The sequence below is a fragment of the Camelus dromedarius genome, chromosome 11 (assembly GCF_036321535.1).
Source record: "Camelus dromedarius isolate mCamDro1 chromosome 11, mCamDro1.pat, whole genome shotgun sequence".
NCBI lineage: Eukaryota > Metazoa > Chordata > Mammalia > Artiodactyla > Camelidae > Camelus > Camelus dromedarius.
Window position 1 is genome coordinate 17,106,249 of NC_087446.1, and position 19,260 is coordinate 17,125,508.

Below are 19,260 nucleotides of genomic sequence, written 5' to 3' on the forward strand. Positions count from 1 at the left end.
GCAATGGAGGTTAGAGATAACTAATAATTGTAAAATATTGTAGTTGAAAAGGAGCAACTGAAGACATATTTAAAAAAAATTAAGATGAGAAAACTAAAGTACAGAGAGGCAAAGTCATCTCTTAGGCTCTCACAGCTCCGTAGCAACAAAGCCAAGTCTAGAATCCAGGATTCTGTCTACTACTCTTTGCTGTCCCTTGAAGGAACTCCATAAAGAATAAGAAGTTCTCAGGGTAGAATAAACACTAAGGTGCTCCTCCTGTTGAGCATGAATGAAAAGCATCCATTTCTTCTCCTGTTTCCCTGATCTGGATCTTGTCATGGAGTCTATGAATGGGGATGGACATGAGGTGCTGTAATATCACCAAGCACCACCGAGGGAGACTCTGGCTTTCGTGCTCCAGATTCCTCTGAGAACCTTAGATCTTTCTTCTCTCCTATGTCAGTATGACTGTGACATGAAGGCATGGAAAGCAGCTACATATTTCTGCTATATAAATCAGTGGTGTTCTATTTAAATTGTTCAAGTGTAAAAGGAATCAATTTAAAAAAATAGAGCCAATTGAACATCATTACAGCAGTACCGTATCTGAAAGGAAAATGTAAGACCTCAGGAAGAATCATGAAAATACGTAAAAGACTCTAAGCTAATGTTTCTAAGCATCTCCCCATCTCTGTGAGAGGTCTGTCTTATATTTCCACGCCAACACGTGGGCACAGTTTGCATACGGGTCAAACACAAAGTCAGCGGAGTGAGATGCCTGGATGACAATCCTGGACCCATCTTTAGCAGGCAAATTTCTTCAACTCTTAATCCTCAATTTCTCATCTACTAACCAGAGGGTGGTAAGAACCATGGCAGAGACTGCTAGTTTCCTTCCCAATAATCATTTTCCTCTTCTTCTTTGCTAACAGAACTTTGATTTTATGTGGAATGGCAATGTGCCCAGTTGAAGGAATAATACATTTCTGGCCTTCCTTGCAACTTTGGATAGAAAATAAGCTGTAAGTGGAAGTCATCATATGGTTGCAAAATTTGTCTAAAAAGAATTACTTATCTGGAAGGTGTTTCCTGTTGCTCTATTCCTAATTCCTCTTTCTTCCTGTTTAGATCTCAGAGAAGGTGTCTGGAACTCCAGCAGCCATCTTGGATCATGAGGATGTAAGTAAGTCCTGTATCAAGGGTGGAGGAAGAGAAAGATAAAATAGCCTAAGTCAAAAATGACCCAAAGGTCACCATACTGTCTCCAGGCCACCTGTCTCTGACTTCTTTTACATAAAAGAGAAATAAATCTTTATCTTAATACACTTTTTTGGAATTACCTGTTATATACAGTCAAATCTAATGCTGATCTTTATAATAAGTAAATAAAATAAGCCATATAAAACATGTGGTGTAGGACCTGGCAGTTCGTAAGTACTAGATAAATGTTAGTTGCTGCTACTACTATTACTAATACCCTGTGAGGTACTATGATTAGTACGGCCCCCCCCCAACAGGATTATATCTTATCTTCCCCACACTTCAGATGTAAGTTCTTGGAAAGCAAATCACATTTTACACTTATTGTACCCCTGCAGGCCTGCCACTGTGCCCTGCACATAAGTTTTAAAAGCCATCTTATACTTACAGAAAAGATAGTTTTAAATTTATTTTTTCATTAAATCTGCTGAGTGGAATCAGGCTTATCAATAATTGATAAAACCTGAGGCAATAGTTCCAATTTTTACATGGATGTGTTTCCTAATTCATATTTTAAAGTCTGTGTTGTTTCATTTATATCTGAATTAGCAATCAGTTTTGTTATGGTGTGTTATGAATACAACATTATCATTTTTACAGAAAAAGAAAGTGCAAAAAAAAAAAAATGTGGAAAGTCTGGCGTCCAGACTGGAAAACTGTCTTCTGTGTCCCATTACACGCCTCTAGCTGTTCCATTGTTGTTAGTGTAACTGTCCTTTGTGGAGCACTTGCTATGAACTTGGCACTGGTCTAAGCACTTTATGTACCTTGAATTAACTGCTAATGTCAGCCCTGTGGGAGAGGGATGATTGCCTCCGTGTCTTACACTCCTCATTTTAGGGTTAGGATCTAGGGAGAAATAGTCTGATGAATGTTAACTTTTCAAACTCAAGTCAAATTACAGAAAGTATTTCCTAAGAGATCTGAGCCTATAGAAAACTCACAGAAGTTCCACTTTATTCTGTGTTTATTTCCTTTTCCAGAGACTCATTTAGGGGAGAAACAAAGCCTTTAAAAGAGAGAAGAAAGCTTAATTCTTCCCTCCCCTTTTCCTCTAAAATAATTTCCATTTAAAAAAAAAAGTGGTGTTCTTAATTACTTGTTAGAAACCAACTAAAGCCTTAAAGTTCCTTAGGAATTTTACACGCTGAGAAAAAGGGAAACTTTCATTGATATTTGGGGAAAGCATGAATTAAAGGAATCTTTGGAAAAAATACCTTCCTTTCCCATCCATTTTCTTGCAAGATCTCTTCCCTTCCCAGGCCTGCCTGGACCACCCTTTGCTTTGCCCATCGGGAGGGTAGAAGCCTCTCGTTCACCCTTACAATTCACACCCTTCCAATTCATACCTGCTTCTATCCATGTTTCGAATTCACAGACACTCTCGGTCTCTCACCTTTGTTCTATATGTCCATTTCTGTGCAATAAGTTTGAAGTAAGGATTTTGATTTTACTTGTCAAATTATATGCATACCAATAAGTGGGTACCCTGATTATGACACGCACATTATCATGAATTTGTCTAGGGGCACGGAGAACCAGCTAATCCCACAAAAGCTGCTCTGTGGACCTATTTTACACAGTCATTTGGCTCAACTGGATATTGTTTGTTAAAAGCCACATTGAAATCAAAGTGTTTTCCCAGGCTCTTGGAGCGCCCGGGTCAGGAATGCTGACAATCTGCAGCCGAGAGAGGCTGTCAGCATCACCCCCTATCAAGCCCTCCCAGTCATCACTCCCATAAGAACAAGCAGGCAACCTGCTGCCTTGTGACAAATGCTGTGACTCCGGGAGGAAGCCAAGTGCTATGAATGAAGCCCTGTCAAAGGTCATTTTATGTAAGAGGAAATAATGGCGTCACCTGGGGCGCATACCTAATTTTGAATTAAAAACCTGCTTCTAGGGTGCTGGGGTACGTACACTTATTAGGGATCCTTCTCCTTTTTTCCTCCCTGTCATCTCATTAAAAGTTACGAATGCTGAACTCTGCTCCAGGTTGTCTAGTTTGGGGTATTTTGAGTCCTAGGGAGGTCATAAACTGTTATTTGTGATTGAATTTTGGGCTTTGTGAATTAAATTCACCTAATTCCTTGGCAGGGCAGCAACACAGCAAACCTCCCCACCTATTAGCATTTCGTGGATGCTTATGGATCTACTACCCACTACAAAACCTTTTTCAGGGAGTATCTCTCCTGACACTTACTCAGAGAGGCTAGAAAAGTCAGTCAGCTATTCCCTCAAGTAACTGTTTAAACAGTCAAATCATTTCAACATTTTTCAGCTCCAGAGATAATTTCAAGAGTTGGGGAGGGTGGAGGGGGAGAGCCCTGACTAGTAACACGGGAAACATTCCATGAATATTTTAGGAGCCAGGTGATAAAATAAATTCCAAACAGTTTTTTAACCCAGTTTCTAAATAAATAATTTTCAATACATTTTTGAAAAAGAATATAGTCTAACAACTGTATTCTAAATATGTCCATTTTGAAATATATATCTGTTTTCTTTCATGAATTTTCTTCTTGCTTAAGATTTCTGTTAACCCACACAAATTATATTTGGAAGGTCTAAGTCACAAATCACTCTTTAAAACAGTAGAGTTAAATAATTTATTTTCAATATCTATAAACCCTGTAAGATGGTTTATATAATTTAAGTAAAAATTTATATTGGGCTGGGGAGATGTGATGTCTGAATATTTCAAGTGATTATTTGCAAGAATGACAACATCTTGAATTTACATAACTTTCCTTAAAGTGGTGTTACAGTGGAAACAGCATTCATTAAGAACCAAGGGAGCTGGCATTCAGCTTCTAATCCTGTATTTGACTTTCGTTGGCTATATGACCCTGGGGAAGGCCACTGGCCCCTCTAGCTTTATTTTTCTCTCTGTAAAAAGAGGAAGGTTAAATGAGACCTTGTCTAAACTCCTAAAATTCTATTTTCAGCTCTGATCTCCACTCACCATTTGTACAGAATTAGAGAAAAGGGATTATTGCCTACCATAGTAGAGAAAGAAATACAAACCAGGGTCCACAAGCTGCTGAGGGAGCCACACAGGTCAGGCCTCTCAGTAGGCACTTTTTCCAGGTATCTGGGATTTTAATTAGAACCCCTGACAATAATTACAATTACTCTACAATGAGCCAGTGCATTGTGGCAAGACTCAGATTCACTCTCACACCTACAAACACAACTCATACACTGTTATCTACCTTAAGAGTCTCCTTTACTGTAAAGAAACTAAAGAGTAAGTTCCTGAATTGTTCTCCCGCTGAGACTGGAGCCATTCCCTCCAGGGGTGGTGCTGAAACTGGGCGACAGGAAATTATAAAGGGGATCTGGCACCACCGCAGACCACTGCTTTGTAATAGAGGTGTAGGCAGGGCAGGACGGGACTGACCCTCAAAGCAGGCTGCTCAAAGCTCTGGGGCAGCCAGCTCTGCTCAGTGAAGTTTCTAATCCTTTGACATCAAGCTCCACAACGACAACAAAAAAGGACCAACCCACCTTCGTGAGCCATGTATATGCATATATATGTATATATACACGTAGATGTCTGCTCACACAGATCTATGTATACTTGGGGTTACTCGGAAGCATCTTTAAAGGCAACTTTAAAATATATGTTTAAAAATACATGTTTAAAAACTTCAGCCAAGCTTTGTAGAAATGAACATCCCTTCAGCAGCTAAAAACTAGAAAGAGAGTATGCCTAAAACTGTTACATGTTTGGCCTCTTTGACTGTGATGACTCACAAAGCCAGTCTGCTCTTTTGAGGTGATGAGTCAGCCCTGACAGAGTAAGCCTCACCACTCAGTAGAATTTGCTACAGCAAAGTTCAAAATACTTGCAAAATAAATGAACTGTCAGCTTCAGTAGGAACTGAACTGTATGAACTACCAGCTTCAGGACAGTGACATAATTAAAACTTTGAATCTCCTCCAGAGTCATTTCCTGTTCCCTTCTGTATAATAGTTGAACACTTACTTATCAGTGGCTTCAGAAGCACAGGATGTCTGGTCTTAAAGCACTCCATCAGAAATGACTTTGGCAGGGTTTGAGAGTTTGCAACACAACCACGTCAACTAATTTTTCAAGTTCTCGTTTCCGGCGTCTAACTAATCCTCCAAAGCTTTAGGTGAATGTCTGGCAGAGAGCAAGTCACTCCCATGATGACTGTGTCTCAGAGCAGTCAACTGGGACTCTGTATCAAGGGGTAAAAAAAGTGGTCCTCTCTGTCCTCAGGTTCTAACAATCCCTTCAAAATAAAATCAGATTCAGAACAACCCTCAGACCAAGAAAACCTGCCTACATCAACAGCCCACCCCAGATCACCTAAATCTCCGAAGTCCTCTGGCCCCAACCTGCACCATCTTTGATAACTCAACTTCACTTTGTAGGCAAGTAGGTGCAGGGGTCGAGGACACCCACACCATGACATGTATTGCCTTTCTATGTGTTGAGTGCTTCCAACAGGATCTTTGAGAAAGAAACAAAGCAAGAAAGAACGCCTTGCTGAGTAGATTTATATGGCTAGTGAGTCTGTCACTCAGGTTTTCCTGTGTCAATAATTCTAGACAGTTGCAATATTGTGTTCATATGATTCCTTCCACTTAAATATGAATATAAAGTTGGCTCAAGTTCTCCAAAAAACTAGGGATGACTTGACTTTATTTTTCTAGTTGTGATCACATCCTATTTTTTAAGTCCAAATTATTTGGATTGGAAAATGCACATGTGTATTAGATGCACATAGATCTATATTGATATACAGATACATAGGTACAATAAATATATAGATATAATATCTAACCCCTCTTAAAATGGTATCCAGATAATAATGTTTTCATTTACATAAGGCTTCACTGTAAGTCAAGTGGTTAAATGGTGGCTCTAGGACTTGAACTCATGTAGATTTCACTGCCACTTCAGTGTACGTATGTCTACAATAGCTCCTTGAGGGCAGGGCTGTTGTTCCCACTTACAAATGCGCAGACTAGGGCTCAGAGATTAAGTGAGCTGCCTAATATCACAAGACCAAACAGAGTCAGAATTAGAATCCAAGTCCATGCTCTTTTTGATATGATGTATGCATGAAGATACGTATGGCAGGAGGACTGATAACAGCAAAAAGATGACAACAGGCAAACGAATGAAACAGTACATCCACTCAGTGGGATATTACACTCTCATTAAAATTATGACTTTAAATAATAATAATGATGGTGATAGCCACCATGTACTGAATGCTTAATTTGTGACAGGAACAGTGACACAGCTCATTATGTGAACTAATTTGGGGTTCACAACTCCATGAGACAGGTACAATCATCACCTGCATTTCACACATGAAAACCAAGGCTAAAATAAACTAAATCACTTTCCCAATGGAACTCAGTAAGATAAAGACTTTCTGACTCTAAAGCAGGGTTTCTCAACCATCCACTATTAACATTTTGGGCTGGATAATTCTTTGTTATGGAGGACTGTCCCGTGCACTGCAGATGTTTAGAAGCATCCCTGACCTTTACCACCGGTTGTGAAAACCAAACATGTCTCCAAACATTGTCAAATGTCTCCTGAGAGAGGAAATTGGTCCAGGTTGAGAGCAACTACTCTAAAGCATAAGCTTAATCATTATGTTATAGGTCCCCCTTCCAACATCACCAGGCTTCCTACAGAAACGTGGCGGTAGAAACACACACACACACACACACACACACACACACACACACACACACACACACACACACGGTTGTAGACAAGATTCCCTGAGAAACAGGTTCTGAGACTCTGAGATTTGACTGCAGGAGGTTTAGAGGGGAGGAAGGGGAATCGTTCTTGGGAACCTCTCCCGTGAAGGAGCGAAGGAAACAGGATTGGGGAGAAGGAGAGTTGAACTACAAAGCCAACTCACTGTTGAGACGGGCCTCAGCCAATTCTACACGGGATGCTGGAGCTGGGGTGGCCCTTTACGTTGTCCTGACTGGAGATAACAGAGCCTGGTCTATATCCACTCCCCACAGACCAATCACTGGATGAGAGCCACCTCCAAGGAGGGGCTGTGTCCTAGGGCAAGGGGGCTCTCCCTGAGACAAAGCCGAGGACAATTCCAAGGATAGGGCTCACTGACAGTACGACAGCTGCCAACAGTCCCAAACCTGGGGACTGAGTACCCTCTCTGTCCTGAAGTGGCAATCTGGGCGGAGCACCACAGCATCCTCTACAGACACAGATATGAGTATTTCAAGTGTAACTCGCTTAAAATGCATAAGTCTGTGAACCAAGACTGAAAAGTGACAAGCAAATGAAAATAGTAATGTTATAAATAATGGCTTTTTAAAAAAAAAACAAGGATGTTGCCACCAGACCGTTCTTACCATTTAAAAGAAGTGCTGAGGTCTCAGAAAATACAATTCATAGCTTTACAACACCATATGTTATATATTCATATAGTTATAATGATTCCCAAACCTGCTTATCTGCCTTAACTCATGGGAGTTTCCTTTCATAGTAATCTCAGGTCCTGTTCTAAGCGCTTTTACATGCACTAACTTATTAAATCTTCTCAATAACCAGAAGGTGGGTACCTTTATTAACTCTCTTTTACAGAGAAGGAAATTGAGTTTCCAAGAGCTTAAATCACTCAAAGTCTACACAGCCTGTAAGTGGTGGAACTGGGACTTGAACCCATGTACACACAAATACTCACAAATCCTGGCTATTACCAACCCTACGTTACCACCTACCCATATATTTATTTCACACTGTTCCTCTGAAGTTCCCTCACAATGGCAGTAGTTTGTCTTCTCAAATTTCATTTCTTTCAAAACAAAGCAAAAAATGGTGGAGGAATAAAATGTCAATGTAAGACTAGGCTGAGATAAAAACTGCCTATTTTAAAGTCTTCTGAGATTTAAAGACTTTTCGATGCCCTTGGAGAGCAAAGTCATGCTATTTTCCTTTAAAGAATCAAGTCTCCTGCTCTAGACAAAAAACAGGAAGCTTTTTAGACACCTGTTTGGAAGATGATTCTCTTACAGTCAAGGCTTCACCCTCTCAAGGGACCAAGGAAGACTCACATCCCTCTGGGACTCAAGAGGGAATTGCTCCAAGCTAACTCACTAGGGACCAGTCCTTGTCCTCTGGGCACTATGGAAAAATTCAACTCAAATTCATTAGCATTCCAGAAGCAATAATTATTTCACCAAAAAAACTGAGTGAACTTCTATGTGCTATATTCTAAATGCCCAGGTAATTTTTTAAAATGAATTTCCAACTTCAAAAAATGGTCTTTTTCTTCCCAGAATGGTCATGGCCCTTATAATGGCCAAGCCCTTTTGAACCCTTTTCCCACAGGAACACATAGTGCATGTTCTGGCGGAACAGGGCCTTCACCAGGTCCACAGGTCAGTCATCTCCACAGATACTTTATTTGAAATGGAATGCATTTTGAAAATGTGAAAAATAAATCACATCTCTCCAGAATCATTTAAGAGACATATTTACACAAATTATGACCACACCGTTAAGTTCACCAACATGATAGTTTGCAAAGCATTCAGTACATGGTGATGCTAGCTTTTCAAACCTGGCACTTGCATATACTGAAACTCTAAGCAGAAGGCGGACAGGCAAATGTAACAAACAGTCATTTTATCTTTCTTCTCAAAATAAATACAGTGATCTGGAAGGACCACCTGTTGTTAAAATCTGCTTCCCTACCACCCAGATGATCACCAGCAGGCCAGCTTCAGAGCAGGTAGGAGTTTTTATGCAAATTTTAGGCAGCTGCTTCTAATGGTCCGCAGTCCTCTGCTTCCTTCACTGGACAATAAGGCCCTTTCTAAGAAACTCTGAATCCTATACTTCATTTGGCAGACGTCCTGCCAACAAAGTGGCAATCACATTGTCATCCAATCTTATATAAATCTAGATTGGCTGTTTAGCACTGCAGATCAAAATTCCCCCTTTAAACTGTGTCAAGAATTTACAAAATAGTTGCTGAAAACCCATCCAAAGCGATTCCACAATTAACACATCTTAGGTTACTTTAGGTAAGCAGGTGTATTTCTCTTGAAAGAATCACTGATGGATTCAATAACAAGCTCTATAATTCCCAAATTTAAGTTTTCTTCTGCTGAGGGCATTTTATTGGTAAAGCAAAAAACCAATGCATTTGACATTTCCAAAAAAAAAAGAGAAGAATGAATGCTCACAGGCCCATCCTCCTCCAGTTGCATTCAAGTCTTAAAGCTCTCTTCCAAATCTGCCACTGAACATGACATTGTACACACCTGGATCCAAGCTAAAGCCAAGACACCGTCCCTGGGGACAGAAAACAAGTGATGTGTTTGAACTCCCACACTGGCAACAAACTCATATAGTGTCGAATTTAAAATAAGGAGCCTTTAAAAAGAAATAGAGTGTTTGGTATATAAGAGCAAAAAAAATTAAAACAGATCTCTCAACTTAATCCGGAGTTCCTAACAGTGTTTACGTGTAAGAGGAACTCTTTTCAGCAAAGAGTTGGCTTTTTTTTTTTTTTTTTTTTGCCTCCATTGAAAAAATATGTGAAAAGAAATATAAAGTTGGTTTGATTTCTGCATGATGAGAGAATCCCTGTTCCTCTATGAGGGACATGTCCATTGTGAAAGGGCCCTTTATCACCACTTACTCTCTGACCTCAGCACTCCCTGTAGGGCATACGCAGATCTGCGTGGATTTCTGCTAAGGAAGTTTATGTCCAGGGAATTTCGTCACGATGCACGGCCTGTCCCAGGATTAGCTGTTCTCAAGGAAAGGCATGAGAGCCAGTAAAGGAAGCACTGTGTGAGGCAAGAGAAACCACCTCCTGGGTGCTGGGAGTTAGACATTTTTTCCTTCTTTCATTCATTCGTCTCAACAAATACTTATTGAGCTCACTGTGTATGAGGCTTGGTGCCAACACAAGTTCAAAGACAAAATGTTCCGTTTCCAGATGGGACATTCATTTTCCAACTTTTTCCATTTTATGTTTATTTAAGGGGTGGGTTTTCCATTGGACCTGCCCTTTCCCTCTTCCCTTTCTTGGGTTGAAAGAAGTATTTTTACCTTTCTCCATGAAGGTGAGTTGTCAGGCCTCATAACACCTTAGGTGGTTTGTATCATTTTCTTACAGGTAAAATCAAGCCACCGACACATTAAACGATTTGCTTTCGTATTTCTGTTGAGTAGTGTTAAGCATGCTCATTTTTTGTTGTTGTTCTGGAAAAATTATTAAACTATATTAAGTGTTAAACAACAAAAACCATCCTACTCCTCTCCTTTCTAATTTCTGAGGTTTCACTGTTGGATTCTAAAAAGGGTTCAGACTATTGAGCCAGGAAGATGGTCAATTCAATGTAAATATCACAGCAGAGCAAGGATAAGGGCTGTGGAAAGATGAGATAAGGAACCATGATTCTGGTGGCCATTAAGACCCATGGCCATTGTGAGAAAGAAAAAATTCCAGCAGCCAGGAGGGAGCCTGGGTGCATATATATATATATGTATGTATATATATATTATATGTGTATATATATATATTATATGTGTATATATATATATATAATATATATATATATTTTTTGGACAATGCTACCTAGACTGTATGTAAGATAACAACATACAAATGCCTTTAAAAGCATCCATGAATCTTAATTTTAAAAGTATTTGGTACGGATTTTACTTTATCACTCAAGAATTTGAAAGAAAAATCCTTCCATCTGGAAAAAAAAAGCTTGGTTTAGTTGGGCTTATATGACCCACATATATTAAAACAACAGTACAAAGAGGCACTATTAAAAAGTACAGCTGTACTTCCAAAGAAGTCAAACCAAACTTGACTTAAGAACTCCTGCCATATATACACATATATGCATATATATATATAACTGCAAGTCAGCCTCTGAAAGTGGGGGTCCGCTTAAGTCTTGCTTGCCATTTGCCTGAATTTTATTATCCTCTGCCACTTTTTGGATTCAAGTTATGATCTCAAATTATCATTTAAATACTGCACTGAAAAGTTAATTTGACCTTGAAACTCCTTTTTAGATGGAAGGTGAATAAAGACATCTCTAGCATGAAATTCTATTTTCGTTTCTCAACTGTAGAACTTAGCAGTGGCTTCATACTGACCATTCCAATTTGGAAGCTGGAAAAATACTGATCAAGACTTTGCGAAGAAGATAATGGAAAACAGAGACCCGTTAGTCAAGCCGTGCAGATAGGAAGTGATTTTCAGCCCCAAGAGGATTTGGTAGCATCTATGGCTCTTTTTAAACTTAAGTAGCATCTGCCTTTGTGGATTTTGACCATCCTTTTGATTTAGCACAGAAGAGTGTTTGTTCTACCTTTAAAAGCACATCCTCTTCTCCCCCACCCCGCCCGCTCCCCCCAACCTCCCCAGACTCCTGAACAAGTAGCTGCTAAAACAAGACTGGGGTTGTTTTCTTACTGCAAATCCACTGTTTATCCAGTCCTTCCTTTTTCAATTTCCGAGTTTAGCTAACCTAACAACAAAACATATAACCCTTGGATTTCTCAAAGAGCAATAAAAAGCAAAACCATTGGTGTCTCTGATCAATGTTGATCTCAGGATAAAAACAAAAATCTATGACTTCAAGTCCTTTGAAATATTTACAAACTGTATTTCAATCTAGGAGATTCTAGAATATGCTTCTAGAACAAAGTACAAGGATCAGAAAATGTGGTTCACAGCAAATGTACAAAGCTCTTGAAGAAGGGTCATCTCCGTTGTGGATAAGAGCACAAATGTTCTCTCAGTATTTGCAGTAATTCTTTCCCCCCCACTATGTTTTTTGAAATGAAACTCCTGATGCATTTATACTCAGAAATCACTGAAAACTCCTTATTAAACCCTTCCCACATAGATGAGCTAACCAAGGCCTTTCCCACAGCAGACCTAGCCCTCCCATATATTCAGGATATGATCATTTTGCCAACAGTTGGGTTATGTTTTAAATATTTGAATTAGATATCATTACTACTGATTTCCTTTCAGAAAAACAATTAGATTTTTATAATTACACAATTCTGAACGTTTAGGTTCTTTAAGCTTCTATTCTACACAAAATATATGTCTAAGAAAAAAAGTCTCAAAAAAAAAGTAATATCACAGAGTTTAATTTCAATCACCTGGTACAACAATGAAGCGTCAGACCTTCTGAAAATGCCCTAGGAATAATGAATGGATTCTTAATGTATTCCCCTCCACCGCCCTTTTACTTCCTTCTTTTCCAAGATTAGAACTTACTACGGAATAGGTTTTTGAAAATAAAGTTTCTTTTTTGGAAAATGGCCTACATTCAGAAATGTCTTAGAATAAGCATTTAAAAAAAACTAATAAATAATCATAAATCAAAATACATTAAAATAAAATTACAGTACATGATCGCTCCTAGAAGGTCCACCATACTGGAAGATCCTTTCAAAGGTTCATAAATAAAGCCTTCTGGACTCGAAATCATTTCCTGCATTGTGATGAAGAAAGAGAATGCAGAAAACGAAGCGGAATCTCAAGTTATCAGTCGGTTTATGTCCAAACTACTTGATCTGGTGCGGGGCGGGGAGACTTGTTTTCAATCCAAGTGAAGACAATAGAAGGGTGATCGTCCCACTTCCTCAAGTCCTCAAAACCTGGAAAGAAATGACATGGATTGAAGTAAGTGGCTCACAATCCTCCAAGACCCAGTTCTCTTTGGGCCTGTCCGGCGGACAAAGAGCGCTCAGAAAGACACCTGGGTGGCTCCCCCGAGTGCCCAGACACAGTCAAGTGGCGCTGGTGACACTTAGAGGGCCAGCGGCGTCGCTGGGTGCGCACCACTGAACACGCGCGGGTCGGCGTGGGCGGGCGGGCGATCCCCAGGCGTCCCCTCCACCCTCCTCTCTCTGCCCGGCCTCTCCGGGTTCCAGCTTGCTTCACTTCTTTCTATCTCCCAGAAACTTAGATTAATGTCTTACTTTTTCCACCCAAGAGCCGAACTCGTGAACCGGCTTCCTACTCCTAACACTCCCCACCACCCCGCCCCGCGAGCCCCACTCCTCCGAACGGCCCTCGGTAGCCGAGTTGCCGGGACCTTACCTCGTCTGGCCCGGGTGCTGCCCTCTTCAGGCAGAGTTGGAGGTGCTGCGGAGAAGCCGGTGGCCGTGGGGCTGCGAGAGCGGTTGTTGGTGTGGGTGCGGGTGCGGGTGTGAGTGCGGATGCGAGTGCGGGTGCGGGTGCGAGTGAGGATGCGGGTGCGGATACGGGTGGAGCTGCTGCGGCTGGGGCTGGGGCTGGGGCTGAGGCTGAGGCTGGGGCTTGGGTTGGGGCTGCGGCTTGGTTTGAGGCTGCGGCTGGGCTTGGGACGGGGGCTGAGGCTGAGGCTGGGTTTGGGGTTGAGGCTGAAGTTGCGGCTGCGGGGGCTGCTGCTGCACCAGGTGCTGCTGCTTCTGCCGCGTGGACTTGACCGCCAGGATGGCCTGCCGGTTCTTGTACTGCACCATCTGCAGCGTGATCTCCGCGTTCCAGCCCTGGTCCTGCGGACACCGAAAGTCGATCTCCTTGCCCTCGGCCATCACTACAGTGAAGTACATGTACTTGCCCTTGCGTTCCACGCAGTCCACAGTCTTCATGTTGGAAAAGTGCAGTTCCTTGAGCTTGACCGGCGGCTCGAGGCTGGCCACAGCGGGGCCTCCAGGCTGGGGAGGCTCGACCGGACCCTGCCCGGGCTGCTGCTGCTGCTGCTGCTGCTGCTGCTGCTGCTGCTGCTGCTGCTGCTGCTGCTTGGGCGGGATGAGCAGCAGCCCTTCCTCAGTGAGGATGCAGCACTTTTTCTTCCAGAGCTGCAGCAACCCGTCGCTGCGCTTCTCCAACACACCCTCCTTCAGCGCCTTGCAGCCGCTGCTCTCCAACATCCTCCCGGCATAGGGGGGGCCGCCGCTCGGCTCGGCCTCTCCACTTCCAGCCGCCCGGGCCGGGGGCAGCAGCAGCAGCCGCGCGCCGTCCTCGCCCCAGCGGCTCCCGAGGCCGCCCGGCCGGAGCGCGCAGAAGAGGCTAACGCGCAGGAAGCAGAGCGACGGCGGCGGCTCGGGGTCCCGGCAGCAGGACAGCCGCGTCCTGATGCGCCACAAGGTCCCGGAGCTGCGAGACGCCGGGCCTCTGCCGTCCTCTTGCGAGCGCTCACTGAAGGGCACTGGCCGGGCCCCCTCGCGGCGCTTTTGAATGGGCCATCCTCCCCACCCCCGAGTGACACCCAGCGGAAAAGGCGGCTCTTGGCGCCCGCGCCGCGGGGGAAAGCCCAGCTCCGAAAGGCGCTCTGCCGCCGGCGCACGCCTCATTAACTTGGGGCCTTTCCAAAGCCGGCTGCGTCCACGCCCCCCGCGGCCCTTGCTCCGCCTCTCGCCGCCCACTCGCTTCCGCGCCTCCCCGGCCGGGATGGCTTCGGGGACCGGAGCCCCGGAAACTCCTCTCCTCCGCCCAGGGCCACAGCGGAGGGCGCCCCAACTGCCCGGCGAAGAATGCCGACGCGCAGAGGGCGCAGAGAGGCCATCCCCAGCCGTCCCGCCTCTCTGGCCCGGCGGGGCTCTCTGCTGACAGCCTCAGAAAGTGATGGGGCTGCGAGGGTGGGTACGGCTACCGGGCACTGCCTGGAACGCCGAGCTCTCTGGCCTCGGGAACCAGCCCAGGGGATTCGCACTGGGCTCCCCGACCCCGCAGAGCCCGCGTCCTGGCCTGGGCGCGCCGGGAGGCTGGGGGTGAGGCTCGCGAGCCGCGGAGTCCCGCGGAAGTGCCTCCCCAGGACCCTACGTAAACATCTCAGTGCCCAAAGGCCCAGAGGACACGGTATCTTTACACTCACGTTTGCTTACAGTCACTAACTAGCTTTTCTTGGAGCAGCGAGGACGATTTATCTAAGCAAGAGCGCTACCGTCTGTCCGGTCTGTCCTGTCAGGAACGGGTAGAGGAAGATGACCCACTTCAGATGTGGCATCTTGCCTTCCTTTTCTCGAGCCAGAAGCGCAAGCACTAACCTATCTGCACTCGGGACACAAGCTCTCTGGCTTCCTTCTTGACCTATCCGTACAGCCTGCAATAGCTCACAACAGTAACTCAACTCTACAAATTTGGGGAACGTCCGGTGCTGAGAACTCACACTTCAAGGCAGAGTTTAGCCCTCCAAACAGCAGGCTGGCCTCCGCGGGTCCCTGTCTTTGCAAACGCCTAACGGACCCAATCTCTTGTAATCTCATTTATCTGTAAACGGGGGGGGGGGGGGGGGGTAATGCTCTACTCTACTGAGCTCCCTCCTACTACATTTAAATAATTTCTGTAGAAATTCCGGTAAACAAGGCAGAATAAAGAGAAAAAAACTGAAACCAAACCTCTTGGGGGAAAATGTATTAAGTAAACAGAGAACCCCAACTGTGTCCCGACCCTGAAAATACGAAGAACCACACAAAGAAAGAAATCAGGGGTGGACAAGTCAGAGTCGGTCAAGATAGGAGGAAAGGCTGCTGTTTGAGCTCAAGAAGGAAGAAGGGAGTGCTTAGCTCATTTGTAGTTTCATGTGGTTGAAACAAAGAATTCAAAGGGGAGGAGTGAGAGATGAGCTTGGGGCCCAGCAAGAGTCAAATCCTTTGTGTGTCATGCTTAAGAAGTTTGAACTTAATCCCAAGGTAATCGAGAACAAAGGATAAACACGAGAGGGTCCTGAATCTTAATCTAAGGAACCATGATTTAGCAAATGGGGCAATTCCAGCACAATCCTGAGACCCACTGAATTGCACCTAGTGTGTTCTCAGCGCCTTCACGTTGTTGACAGATTAGCAGTCTTTTAAGAAGAAAGGCAATTAATTATTAAAGGTATATAAGGATTCTAGTAAGATTACTAGAACTAAAAAGAAAAAAAAATCCATATACCAATGACACTCACTATACTAACATCTCAGTTCTTTCCCTGCCTTTGTAGGACAAGTGAGCATTCCAGAGAATTTCTGCATGACCAGCTGTTCATCTTTTTAACAGAATGCCATTCTTCAGCTCATTAAGAAAGGATACTTCCTTTAAATGTGTAATTCAGAGTCTCTGAGGGCAGGTGTAGTTGGGAAAGACATTTCATATGGAAAAATGATACAATGCAAACTTGACTGGGTGAAAAAATAACAATGTATTCTGGAAGTCCAAGCCATTTTCTTAAGAGAATCTCAGTGTTTGGTGTTATTTAACCTTCCGCAGTTTATCAGGATACAAAGATGCATTCTGTCTAAATTACTTCAAAATGTCTGAACAACCAGCACATTTTCAAAAGCACTGATTTTGTTATAACTAGAGACTTTAAAACTCAGAATTTCCAGTTGGGTACTTCACAACTTAGTGACTTTGTGAGTAGCTCAGAAGTTAAGTGTCCAATTTGCCTTCTCCAACCACAGTGCAATTGATTATTGGAAATCTCAGTAGTATAGGAATCTTGTAGATTCGTGACTTCACTTTTAATGTCACCAGTCACTGCTAACCCACAAAAATGGTCAGATTGCCATTTTCTAAAAAGATAAATTCACAGAAAATGAGTAACCCCCACCCAATAACACAATTTCAGTTGTAGATAAGGAAAACCTACAAATGGCACTTCAAAATTACTAAAGTTTAGAAAGCTACCTAACAAGTCATTGCTTTGGTAAACAAATCTGAAAAGGCCAGTTCAAAGTGTGAATAATGGCTGGCTGCATCCACGTGTCCGTCAGCAGCATCAGACAGAGTTGATCATTTTCTCCTCTTGTATACAATTCTTCACTGGCTTCAAGGACATGACTTAGTTTTCCTCTGGCCTCCCTGGTCACTGTCTTGTCTCCTTTCCAGGTTCCTCCTCTTCCCAACCTTGAAATATTTTGGTGCCCAGAGCTCAGTCCTTGGTTCTCTTCTGTATCTACACTCACTCCCTTGTTGATCTCATGCAATCTTATTTCCAATAACATCTATATGCCCAAGACTCCCAAATTTATATTCCACTGCTTGTTGCCAAGGAATAAAACAAAGACTACCAAAGGAAAGAAATAATAATACTAACATGCCAGGCAAGGGAACACATACTGATGGAGACATTCACCGAGTAATTCCACTAGAGGGAAAAGTCTGAGGGGATTTTCCATCATAGAAATTCTAGCAGGGTTCATAGAGCTTTAGCTTAAAAAAAAAAGCATGCCAGATAGGACAGAATCCCAGAATCCATAGGCTTATATGCAATTGGTTAAAACAAATTCCTGGATGGAACTGGTTCAGTAAGGGTCTGGAGTCACTTAAAGTTCATGCTTTTCAAAGAGCTTTAGCTGGTTAGAATGGTTACAGTGAAAAATAGCCTTCAGTTTTGATACACTCCAGACCATTGTTACTGTAAATTGAAAATTTTCCTTTTCACTTTCCTCTACAGTACTATTTGGGTGTCTAATGGAGAACAAAAATATATGTACTCCCAAACATCTCCTCCCTCTGACCCATTCTGCCATCTGCAGTCCCCTTCTCAGTTGATGGCAACTCTAACCACAGTTGCTCAGGCCAAAGACCTTGGAGCAGCACTGCCCTTCAAACAAGCCAAAGAGGCGCTGAGCTTTAGAAGAGCCAAAATTACATGTCTATCTGGAATTCATACTCATCTGAGACTAGATGCCAGGTACTCAGGATTCCAAATACCCTGCCTAAATGGCCTCAGCTGTTTCCAAGTGTATTATCTCACCATTGTGTGCAGTGGGGTGTAAGGAGGCGGATGGATTTTGAATATGCAGGCTTGGGTGTCCACACAAACATGCAGGAGGCCCCTCGCCATACAATTCAGAGGCAGGGATGGGAAGAGAAGGAAGGTGGGACACAGGCAGAGAATCGGCCTGCTTGCAAGAAAGGTTCTGGCACTGGCCTTGAAGGGCCTGAAATTCAAACCTGGCCTTCCAAATACTTCTGAAGGTTTATTTGTCAAGACAGTAGCACTGGATGTATTTTCATTTAACAAAACTTTTTAACCCCTAGTGTCGCCACAGTACTCTTGCCCCAGGACTGCGACTGTTCAGAAGCATCCCTGCCATGCCATAATCCTTTATACTCACTTCTCAGAACCAGTCCACAAATTGAGTCAAGAAATCCCATCAGCTATACCTTCAAACTACATCTCTATCCTGTCCATTTCTCTCTGCTCCCTTCACTGCAACCCTGATCCAGGTCATCATCTCCCCTCTGGATTACTGCCGTGACTTCCTAACTTGCCTCCCTGCTTCCACCCTTGTTGTTTCTATTATAACCCATTTAAGTCATCCCAACCACTTTCCTCAAGTCTTTCCTGAAACATCATCCCAGTGAGGCCTCTCCTAGTCACTTTAAAGTTGCAACCGCCCAATGTCCCTTAATTTTTCCTATGGCATGTAGTGCCTAACATGCTGAATAACTTACTATGCCTATTGCTTACCTCTGTTCCCATTCCCACAGAATGTAAGCTCTTCAAGACGGCAAAGATCACAGTTCAGCTGTGTCCCAGTCATCTAATACAATTCTTGGCACATGGTAGGGGCTCAACAAATGTAGAATTTTTGAATTGACTCAAAAGCCCGTATCTGTCATAAAAAGAAAATCAACATCTCCAAGTGCTTGACAGGTTTTTCATAATGCATCCTACTTTTCAAAATCTCCAAGCTGTAACAAGACTTTATGAAAAACCTTCTGAAGTGTGCCATACCAATATATATACTTATAGTTTAAAAAAATGGATTAACTACTCTGAGGCCTCTCTGAATCTTAAATGCAATTATATTCTGTAAATGCTATCTAAAATAAGTCCTACAGACCTTTCCCTTTCTGAACGACATGGAATTTAATATTGAGATGTATTCAAATACCATCCTATTGGTTGCGAGTGAGAGAAATAAAAAAGATGAGAAATGCAGCAATGGAACTGAACTGGTAGCAGTTTCTCTTAGTTGTCAGTTAGTCAACACTTGCTAAGATATCCATT

General features: G+C 43.0%; 1 protein-coding gene across 1 annotated transcript; it reads right to left on the minus strand.

The window, feature by feature from the left end:
• Window positions 1–12,396: 12,396 nt before the first annotated feature.
• Window positions 12,397–15,145, minus strand: PHLDA1 (pleckstrin homology like domain family A member 1). The gene is made up of 2 exons (XM_010988208.3): window positions 13,371–15,145; window positions 12,397–12,925 (listed from the first exon to the last, which is right to left on the minus strand). Exon 1 carries the CDS (start codon window positions 14,606–14,608, stop codon window positions 13,397–13,399), a length of 1,212 nt encoding a protein of 403 aa, XP_010986510.3. The 5' UTR covers window positions 14,609–15,145; the 3' UTR covers window positions 12,397–12,925; window positions 13,371–13,396.
• Window positions 15,146–19,260: the final 4,115 nt, after the last annotated feature.